This window comes from Merops nubicus, unplaced genomic scaffold, assembly GCF_000691845.1.
Source record: "Merops nubicus isolate BGI_N331 unplaced genomic scaffold, ASM69184v1 scaffold3486, whole genome shotgun sequence".
NCBI classification, from domain to species: Eukaryota; Metazoa; Chordata; class Aves; order Coraciiformes; family Meropidae; genus Merops; species Merops nubicus.
The window spans coordinates 100,714-112,268 of NW_008615446.1; the positions used below are offsets into that span (position 1 = coordinate 100,714).

The 11,555-nt window shown below is 41.1% G+C and overlaps 1 protein-coding gene across 1 annotated transcript in view; it reads left to right on the forward strand.

Annotated features, from left to right (window-relative positions):
* LOC103775063 (disco-interacting protein 2 homolog C) overlaps positions 1-4,580 on the forward strand; it is a gene marked incomplete at its 3' end in the record, with an annotated part of 96,068 nt that extends 91,488 nt beyond the window's left edge. The window contains exons 26-28 of the mRNA XM_008942506.1: positions 1,357-1,468; positions 1,585-1,694; positions 4,450-4,580. Of these exons, the coding sequence (XP_008940754.1) occupies positions 1,357-1,468; positions 1,585-1,694; positions 4,450-4,580 (353 nt within the window). The remainder of the gene's footprint in view (positions 1-1,356; positions 1,469-1,584; positions 1,695-4,449) is intronic.
* Between the last annotated feature and the right edge of the window lie 6,975 nt (positions 4,581-11,555).

Below are 11,555 nucleotides of genomic sequence, written 5' to 3' on the forward strand. Positions count from 1 at the left end.
TTGCCTTGCTATGACAGTGACATAATTAGATTGAGAGATGCTGCAGTAGCTTTGTTTGTCTTCACTTTTAGCTCAAAATATTTAGATTGTCCATACAGGGAAATCATGGGGTTGCAGGAGGTAAGTAAAGCTTGAATCAGTGCTTGTATGCTCGTAATTTCCTCATGTGCTCTTATAAAGTTGACCTCCAGGAGATTACTGTCAACAGAAACTGCTCAGTGGTGAAATTTAGGATCATAGAATCTTTTAGGTTGGAAGAGACCTTTAAGATCAAGTCCAACCATTAAGGCAACACTACGAAGTCCTCTGCTAAAACAGTTCAGAATCTGTCAGGGTTGGAAGGGACCACAAGGATCACCCAGTTCCAACCCCTCTGCCATGAGCAGGGACACCTCACACTAGATCAGGCTGCCCAGAGCCTCATCCAGCCTGGCCTTAAAGACCCCAGGGATGGAGCCAAAATTTAGTGTACATACAGTTGCTCACTAAGCATTGGAAAATCAGGGAGAAACGTTTGAAATTCCTTAAAGAAGAAAATACTGTTTGCAATGCTTGCACAGATTCTCAAAGTTTGGGGAAACAAAGATTGATGTGCCTCTTCAGTTTTTCCTCTGTACTGTCTTCAGTGATTAACAGTGTTCATATCTATGTCTGTCTGAATATTTCCTTAAATATATTGTTTTTTTAATCAGTAGGAAATATTCTTGATGTTGCTACTTATGAGTTTTTAAAAGTAACAAATCTAAAGGGAGAATAGCATGTGCCATCTACAATTCAGTGTAGATGGTATCTGCAAGAAATTCAAAGCAGTTCATTTCTTAGTGCAACTTGTACAATTTTTAATCTGGAGCTACTTTTGCCAATGCCAAAGCGGTTCCCAGTGGTTTATCACGAGAACAGGACTTGGAAATATAGGGTAACACAAAATTGACTTAAAATAGTAAAACTATTCATATACATTTCAGTCTAGGTTTTGGGTCATGTGAAAATATTGTTTATAAACTAAGATACATTACCATCACGTGGGAAATGTTTTGGTCACAGTCTTCTGTACTGGCATTCTGGGTTCATAGCTGGTAAAATGTGTTGGAAAAGTCACATTCTCACTATTAAAGTGCCTTTAGTGTCGTTACATCACTTCTCAAAGTGCAGTTTCCGTGTAATTTGTAAAACTCACAGGACTTTGTCTGCCTTGTGAGCTGAATTTTTTGTGCATCTTTCCGCCCTCTTGATTGGAAAGCATAAGACTAATATACCTGTGTCCTGTTCTGGCAGAAAATAAATCATGGTCGTGCTCATTTCCTGGAGAATTACTCAGTATCCCGTTGCATTACTGTTTGTTTCTCACATTCCTAGGTGAGCCGCTCTGCCTGCTTAATGACTACACAATTAATATGTAAGTTGTTACGGTCGCGAGAGGCGGCGGCAGCAGTGGATGTCAGAACGTGGCCTCCAGTGCTAGATACAGGTGAGTACCCAGGCGAGGGGGCCTCTGTCTTCTCCTCTCAGTGTATCTGTCAAGCACTCGGAGCCCTGGCTGTCACAGGAGTCAGATACACACGTGTTCTTTCTCTCTTTCACTAGATGATTTGCCAAAGAAGCGGCCTGCACAGATCTACAAACCTTCTAACCCTGAAACACTTGCTTACCTTGACTTCAGTGTCTCCACAACTGGCATGCTGGCAGGGGTAAAGGTAGGGGCTTCTCGTTAAAGCTGGCGTTTCTGCTCTCATGCCTCGCTGGCAGGTGGTACATTGCTCCTGGTTTGTAGTTCCTCTTGATTTTTGGTAATAGAAATTGAATTGCTTCCTCCCTTGCAGTCATTATTTGATTCCATCAACAGTAAATTAGTTCTTTTATACTTCTAGGGTACTGTGTGTGGCGAGTTTAGCTCTTCTCCTCCTCCTCAGACTAAAAATTTCATTTTGATACTCCCACAGATAGATAGCCCACTAGCTTGTCTGCCTGAACCATTCTTCAACTGATGCATCTATTATTTCCATTTTATGAAGGAGATGAGACTCTCATCCTTTTTCTGCTTGTTCCAGTGGCCATTCATTGTTTTGTCCCTATTGCGACTCAACTACTAGCTATTGGTTTTCAGTATTCTCTTCGTCATGCAGGAAGAACCACTGTTGTCTCTGGTATATTCATCTGGTACAATTCTAGTGTAAGCGGCAAAAAAATTCATTGATGGATTTGTTTGATAAGCTCAGGCATCTTGAGCTCTTTAAATTTCTGTTATGCCATTTTGTGCAACCCTTTAGTCACAATTCATCAAAGCTCTTTTACCTAGCTGCTAGCTTAGATATTATTCTACTGTTGGTTTCACCAATATACAGACAGAGGTAAAATCACTCTTATTCTTACCTGTTATTTCTTACTCCTATCTGTTTCATATCCAAAGATTATTACTACTTCAGCAATCTCTGCTGACTTATAGCCTATATATTGAATTCCTCATAGTTTTTGGCGTTATCCATCTATTTCCAGAAGCTGGCTGCATACTTTATAAACAAAGAAAGCATTATTTTCCCCAATTTCAGATGGAGAATTTGAAGCACAGAGCAGTGAAGTGACCAGCCCAAGATTGACTGACAGTTAATGGCTGAGCTGGCTGATGGTCACATACTGGGCACTCCTGGAAGATGCATTTCATCTAACTTTAAATAGCTACAATGCCTGCAGATGTAAGCTAGTCATAGAGCTCCTCAGTAATCAACAGAGAGAAGCAGGGACTTTCAGGGTGTAATTTATCTGGCTTACCTGAAAAATCTAATTTTGAATGGGGTGAACGTCCATAAGTCTTCATTTCTTCTAAAGTGAGCCTTAATTATTTTTTCAGATGTAGTCGTCCATATTAAATCAGATCTGAATTCCACCTTATCAGGCTTGCAGAAATGACTACTAACTGTGCAAAGTCAGTATTTGGAGAGCTTCAGAGGTAGTCAATGCAGGGCAAGTCGACGAATTTTTTCTTAATATGGCTAAAGGGAAATCCAGATAAGTCTGTCAAGGAATTCTTGATTAGCTTCCAATATCTGGTCATAAAGCCTCCATATCACTGAATCAGAAGGTTTATGTAAACAGTTACCATTGACTAGAACATTATTAATGATTAATTATAAAAGAATCATAAGAGGCCACAAGGCTTGTATTTCTAATGCAGTGATGCTAAATTTAAAAAATGGCTTAACAAATTATGTGATTTCTGAAAAGCTCATAAACGTTTGGTAATCACTTTGGAAGTAGTAGTTTCCACTCACATTTACTCTCTACTTTTTCAATAGCTTGCACCCATTATACTGTAAACATTTACAGAATAACACCAGTTCTGGGCCTACAGAGTTCAGTTTAACTCTGTGTGAAAAAGTGGTCTTGTTTCAGCTAGAGTAGAATTAATCTCTGCAAACTGCAGATGGTCACCATGTGGACACCCACTTTGAGCTAGTCGTTTTGCATCACTTGGAACATGTCCAGCCTCAGTTGTGGCTCTCATTGGCAATGGAGGAAAAGTCACTTCTGGAGCTTTATTCCCTTGCTTACCTTCAGATCAAATACATTTTGTCTTCCAATTGCCTCTTCCACTCCATAGCAGTGTACAAGGCAGCTAGCTCAGTATGTGGCACAGATCAAATGTTAGGTGAGTTAAATGCTATCCAGACTGTATTTCTAACACAGGTATCCTTGTTATTAGCAGAGAGGACAAAGATTAGAAGATGTATTTCAGGTCCCACTGTAGTTAGAACTTCTAAGCCAGGGTGACTGAGTGTGGGAAACATCCTAACACTAGGGGAAAAAAAATCAGAATTTCCTTCACGATTTTTATTTTTACTTTCTGCATGGTTTATATCTGAGAGCTTTCTTACCAAAATTTTAAGAGCCTGTTTCTCAGTTAGGAGCTGATAACATGACGACATTGCACAGAACCTTTGCAAAGTTTATTGGGGATCTTTATGGCTGAATGATTAGGCCCTTAGTACAGTTCTGCATGCAAAAATCCTCTTCAATTTCAAAAGTGTGTTGATATATTGTATTTATTGTATTAAGAAATATGTACTTAGAAATATGTTACTGATGATCACAATATTTCATTCAGATCCTGCAATCATTCATTCCTTTGTTCTTCCAGAAAGTTTAGCTTGTTATCATTAGCTTTGCGTGCAGCTTAGAGCACATCTTTAAACCACTCACAGCTTTCTCCCTAAATCACTTCAGACTCATCATTCATTCTGCCTCCCCTCCACTTTCATGGTTATTTGGATGCCCTCTTGAAGGAAAAGTGTGTTTTCTCAGATATAAATTATATGTGTGTTTACACTGAGCACAAAGTCAATGTTTATTTCTTTTCTTTATTCTGTAACTGATTTAAGCACTTGGTGCAGTTTGGGAATGAGCCTTGTGAATGACATATTTGATCATTTTCATTACTTTGCTGTTGTCTTTCAGATGTCTCATGCAGCCACTAGTGCCTTTTGTCGTTCTATTAAGCTGCAGTGTGAGCTTTATCCCTCCAGAGAAGTCGCTATCTGCTTGGACCCATACTGTGGACTTGGGTTTGTCCTCTGGTGCCTCTGCAGGTGAGGTTTGCCCTCAGCCTTTTGAAATACCGTTTCCATTGTACTGTAACACAACAAACCAGATGATGTGAGTGATAAAAGCATGGGAAGAACAGACAATACCTCTGGGACTGACATAGACAATTGGAATTGCTGGAAGCTATATGGAGAGTGCTGTGTGGAGAATACGCTTTTGTTTAAGCTGGGCATGGCTGTGGATACTTGGACTTGTGAGTGCAGAGCATCAGCACAGCTGCTCATGAACCTCCTGCTGTTTTGCTGCTGTCTCTGCAGAGCCTGGCTAGTTCTATTTGATGAAGGCAGCACTCTACCAATATGACTTGAAGGAAGCAGTTTCCTGATGTCCTCTTTTTCATTCTCTAATCTGAAAGTACAGGCAGATATTGGAGACTTCCTCATTTGTGGGACTTAGAGATGTGATTTTTGCAGAGCCAGGAAAATGTTTTTTCTTGCAGAAGGATACTTCCGTGGCAGTAGCAAAGCTATCAGAAACAAACAAACAAACAAACAAAACAAAACACCACATTTCTAGTGAAATACAAATCAGCTTTTTTCGTTAATAAGAAGTTTAGGAAGTTAACCATTCTGTCAAACTCTATCCTCCAGGGAGTTATAGTTCAGCACTGAAAGCAGTTCCATTGATTTTTTTCTTTCTTGTTTTTTTTTTAAGTAAACTGGGTTGATGCAGAGGCAAAGGGAAAGATCTATGGGAGCGTTACTGCAGCACGTTTTTATGAAGACACCTTAGAGTCACCGTAGTCCAACATCTTTGCTCCTGCCACAGAAAGTTTTTTGATATTAACAGTAGTGCTGGTTTTAGTTGCTAAAATGAAGATAACCCAGGGCAATAAAAATACTCTGGATAAACTTTTTCCCAATTTACTAAATACCTGAAGGAAGCCTTATTTGATAACAACTGCAACAATTTGCTTTCAGTGAGTATTGTTTATTTGAAAATAGGCTATTGGCCTGTTTTGTTGCCCTTTTAAAATATTTGTTATTTAATACTAAATGGGCCAAAGATTAATAGTATTATCTCTTTCATCATTGATCACACTTTCTTGGTTTAAACTATACTTGCCCTAATCTTATTTCAGATTTTACATAGAGATTAAAGATTTCTTTGTTTTGAACCATCATTTTATTTCAACGTCTTATTAACCCAACAGAAAAATAAAAATATTGAGGTTGCAAAGACATTCAGAAAATTAATAAATTTGGAGATTTTGATGACATCACTCTGTTTAAATTACATTTTTAAAATGTTGATCTTTTAAGTCAGTTGAGTATTTTTTATATAGGCTCTGTGTTTTAGCATGCCCTGGTGTCAGCACTGTTAAGCCTTCAGTTTGCTGGGGGCTAAACGAAATCTGCCGTGGTGCATTTGGTGAGACCAGGGAAGGACCAGAGAGCACCCTAGGAGAGTTCAGCTGAGGAGTGTATTATTGTGTGGGATAACGCTGGGACATGGGGCATCCAAGAATAACTTCTATGCAACATCATGGTAGAGCTGTAAAATACAGATAAACGTTGACCTGTCCGAAACTCATGTAGTTTGTGGTACCCACGACTCTCCTGAATACAGAAATTTGTCTTCCTTCCAGAAGCATATTTGCAACAAATAAGCATTTGCTGCCCTTAAGTCCTTCCTAGTACAGCATTCGGTCTTTTAGAAGGAAAAGAATTGTTTGTGACTAGCAAGTGAATAAGGCAAGAAGCACTGGGGTTTTTTTGGGGAGAAAGAAATCAAGGTCTGTGCCCCTCTGTAGCTTATAGGAAAAACAGAAAATTTGGTAACATTTTCAAAGGAGAGAAAGGAAACAAGGGAGTTGAAGGAACTGAGATCAGGCCAGCAACACTCTAATCTCCTGAGCCATTATGTTATTCTCTTCTTTGCCACAAATCTGTTCATGTAAAACCAGGAAAATTGCAAGCTGCTTGAATTGCAGCTGTCATTTAGAGAAAGCTGATGATAAAGCTTCATTAATTCCACTTACAAACTTAATTTCCGTTTCATTACTATTTTAGAAATGCGTATTATTTGATGTGATAGCAAAGAATACATCCTATTAGACGCTTACTCTTCATAACTTCAAACTTGGCAACTTTGCATTTTACTCTTTGTAACTCGGCATACCCAAATCCTTCCCAACACTTTACAGCCCGGATTTCTGCCACAGAGGTTTCTACTGTAAAGTCCTGGATGTCTGTCACCACTCCCATTAACTAAATTAATACTTCTAATGGCATATGGAAATGAAATTAGGTCTTCAATTTTTGATCAGCTGGGGGGTTTTGAGAGTTAAATAGGAACTCTTCATGTTAGGAGCCCAGCAGGAAGAGAAAGTGACCTCCTGTGCTAGGTGTGATTAAATCGACAAGTACACTTTAATCCCCTTATTAACTAGACCAAAGGAGACATTGACTAAGGAATGAAAGAAAAACTAACCTTTTATCCCCGTTGTAGGTGCTTAGACGTTGTGCTGGCTTGCTCCACTGCGGTGCCCCAGAATGCCCCATTCTGTGAGGTCAAAGCTACTTAGGAAAGCTGCTGGAGCATGGAGCCAGCCCTTTGGTAAGTTTGGAATATATTGCATAGTTTTGCAAAGTTTTTATGTTTTTAAAATTTATTATTTTATGGCCTAAAGGGTATAAAATAATAAAGAGAAGAAACCTTGCAAAGCAGAGCAATACATTTTTAAAAAAATGGAATTTACCACATTCCCTCTAAACTGGCTGCATGCTCCAGCAGGGTTTCCTTGGAACCTTTGTCATTGAACAGCACATCCTGGGTGTGGCGGCAGTCATCAGCCCCATGTGAGTTCACAAATCCCAAACTTCCCAATTTTAACATGTACTTACTAATGACTCAATAAACAAACACATTATGCTTGCATTTTTCTGTTCAGTAATCCCATGTGTCCTTTCTGAGAGGGTGATCCTAGTATTCTTACTTGTGTTATATTATATTTTAAAATATATTACATTCTTTAAAAGTATTGTGTCCTCCAGTGTGAAAAAAAATCAATACTAAATCCCATCGTTCAAAAATGCTTCCTGAAATGAAGATTTCCCTATCTCAGTGCTGCTCACCATGGGGCAGAATAGAGCATTCTATAGTTCATTACTGAGATACTTAGTTGATAGTTTCTGAACAATGCAATGGAATAAGAATTTCCCCTCCATTTTAGCCTAGCTAAGCCAACTCGTACTGCAGTTGTACTTTTAGCACTGGAAGACAGAGTTATCCATGCTGAAATTAAAATTAAGTGCGTTAATAATTCTAAACAAATGTTATATATATTCTCAGCAACTGAGATTGTGAAAGCATGGGACTCAGACTGTACAAAAGGAACTGAATTTTCTGGTCCACAGTGGCCATATGATAAATTCCATGAACTCTTACAAAATGATCTTGGGAAGGCCTTCCAGGTAAGGTGCAGTGAAGTGTCTTTCTCCAGTCCTGCTCCTGCTGTCTCTGTTCCATGGCCACAAGCTGAATCCCCCAGCGGCATTGCTGGGTAAATTCTGCAGGAAAAGACTGCAGGGTTTTTAATTAACCAAACGGTAGAACTGTACACGAAATAAGCAAGGAATTGCAGCATTAACATGGGAACTGCATTTTAGAAAGCTTTAGTGTATTAGAACTCATTAATTATTATTAGGTTTATTAGGCTAACTTGGACAATATCTGGCAGGCATGAACATTTCACCCGATTTCCACCCTATCTGTAGCAAATCGAAGGGAAGGGTGCATAAAGCACCCTAAATGCCATATCAGAAAAGGAGATTTCGGACGTGGGAAGTGAAGGATAAGACCATAAGCATCTCATGTTTTTTGCAAAGTGTGTGACTGGGACAGGACTGTGAAGGTGCATCTGCCCACACTACTGTGTGTCCATTCCCCATGGAGTCTTTAGCCAGTGGCCTTTTGTGGAAGAGGCAATTTCCATTTCTTCCATGTTACAATAAGTGTGTTAAGTGTACCTCAAATCTAGAAGGTTGAAGAGCAGCTGAGGGCCCTGAGTTACCTTGATAAGGCAAGTTCTGGGGTGAGTTGGCAGACTAGCTCCACTGGCTCTCTAGACCTGCCAATACATGACAGAGTCACTGGGGCAGGAGAGCTGGTGCTGAGGCACAACCCAAGTGGTGCTCAAGTCTGAGCAATGGCTTAAAATATAAACTGTGCTGAAGTGGACTGAGCTGGATGCATTTGGCCTCTGCCTGTCTTAGGCCAGTGCCAGCAGAAGTGACACCTCTCTGTGATGCTCTCTGCATCCTCTGGTTAACCTCCATCTCTGTGTGCTCAGTGCAGGGCAAATGGCCATCTCTGTTCTTACTTCAAGACAAAAGAGAAACAGTGGCCAAATTTTTAAAACTTCATCACTTGCTTTAAGTGTTTCGATAAATGGGCTTTGTGTTGAAATGGCCCTTGAGCAGTCCAGGTTCCACCAGGTGTATGATTCCCCTCCTGGCATGGCTGGGTGATGTGCTTGGCTCAGGATCAGTACACCATGTTTCCCAGGGAGATGTCACACATCGATTCAGAATGTGTCTAGGAGCAGCTTGGAGCTACGTTAGAAAGCTTCCCTTCTGAGGCTCAGAGATGCTGAAACCTTTCAGGGGAGGTTAAAGTCTTTTGAAGACAGGTCAGTAATAAGGAGTTTGAGTTAACCCCGGCTCTCATTCCGGGCAGACAGCAGTGTCCCAGCAGGTAGTGCACAAGACAGGAACAAAATACTGTTATGTCAGTGTTAACCAAAGACTCACAGGTGTCTGGTTGGGGCACCACTCTCACCAGCCTGAGTTAAAGCAAAGTGCTGGGTTGTGGCACCACTCTCACCAGCTCCCAGTACTCTTCAGGTGGCAGTTGTAAAGACTGAACCTATTCTCCACACCAGAAGCCTATCAAGATTTATCTTTTCCTTTCTGAATAAATCTGCATGCCCTACACAATGATGCCTCTTCCTGTACATTAGTTAAACTTCTTTGTGAGCTACCTCTGTCTCTCCAGTTCTGATTGCTTACCTGCTTACCGTGTGCACCCACACTGTTAGTGCGCTGTATGCCAGCTGGGCATCTTTGGATTCTGCAGGTGGTGTGACGTCCTTCACTTGTTCTCTGAAAGTCCCTCTTTTTGCATGTAGTGGGTCTCCAAGAGAACTGAAGATTTAATTTTGGCCCAAGTCCTGTGAAGCCCAGGTCAGATATATGCCCAGACACTCCTCTGTGGCCTGTACCGTCCTTCCTGCAAGCTCTGGTTCAGATGATTGTAAAGGCTTTTGCTCAGTCCTGTTCAGGTTCCCCCAGCATGTGGGCTTTTTTCACAGATTTTGAATCATGGGAATGGCAACTGAAATTATTTAGGGTCCTACGAGATGCCCAATTCATCAACCTATCCTTCAGCACTAAATGCCAGATACCTGTATAAATACACAAACAAAATGCATATGCTATGAGACTCAGCAGTACCTGCCTGCTTCCTCAGTTCAGTGGGCAGCAGCTCATGTCACCCGAGAAGGACACCAGGAGCAAGGGCAGCAGCAGGTCAGTAGGCTGCCAGAATACAACTGTAAATTGCAGTTGCCATTTGTCAGCATGTATTGCCCTACTGAAATTTCTGGAACTATAATAAAACCTGAGACTTTACTGTTAATCTGCCTCAACACAACATGGGGTAAATCTTTGTTTCAGTAGAACAGTTAAGTGCCAAGATGTCCTTCCAGGCATCTCCATATGCTGCCAGGACAGCCTGCCAGGCAGTGAACCGGGGCTGGGATCAGATGGCACCGGCACACCAACATGCGTCCCAGTGCCTTCAACCGGAGTGTTCCTGTCCTTGGGCAGCCCTTGCTTAGTGCAGGCAGACAAGACTCTTCACTTACTGCCAAAATCCAAGACTTTGTCCACCACATGAATACATTTTTTCCCCCAGATTGCTGTGCAGTCCCCTAAAGGAAGACAGCGTTTCTCCCACCTCAGCTACAACTGCATTTCACTCTGCGTCTTCATCCCAGAAGTCATCGTGACAGGACGATGCAGGGATGCTCTGTAGTCACTCTCCTTTTTTGTCTTCTTTTTTGCCTACTTCTTTTGCATCTTCTAGAAGTGGTGGAGACTGATACACAGATGTCCAGCTCTGTCAGATAGCCTCTGCCTTTCTGCACTGTCTGCTTCTGTTGTAAGATTTGTATGAGGAGACAGTTACTTTTGTGACAACAGATTTCTATGGCAGTGAAGGAAATGATCTTGCTGCAGCTCCTTCCCAGGATTTACATAACTGAATTCTTGCACCTACTCCAATATATCATCTATTGTTGAAATTTCAGAACAGTAATTTTAGCTTCTACAATTTATATTTACACCCCCAACTTTTCCTAATATCCCACCTGGTCCACCTGATGCCCCAGTGCTCACCACAATTTTGTTGCTTCCAGCATGAGAATAGCAAAACTGAGAGCTTAACCATGTCTCGCTGGCTATGCTGTTTCAAGGGGAGATGGAACTGTCTCTTCAGTGCCTCCATTTCAGGATTAACTCTACTATATCCAGGATGTATCATACCTAGATGTACCTACCAGACATCTCTACCATATCTGGAATTACATGGAGGCAGCACTGACTGACAGAGCTTCCCATAGGCTTGGGACCATATCTAGTTTTATCCAGCATCTCCAAAGCAGCCTTCCACAACTACAGTCTGTTCAAGTGCGTGGTCTTCTCTTTGGTTGTTGGCATCCATACAAAGCAAACACCCTCTAACGTCTTAAACTGATTTGAAGTCATCTCGGCTGTTTTGAGTGGTATTATCTTCCTGTTGGTTTATGCACTATTGACAACAGCAGTACACATCTGAGCTTCTGCACCACAGAAAGTTTCCTTCCTGCTAGACATTTCCTGCTGCTCTGCAGTTTAATTCTGAACTCCTTGGTATTTCGGAGAGACTGGAAACCTCAGAAAAGGCACTAATAATAT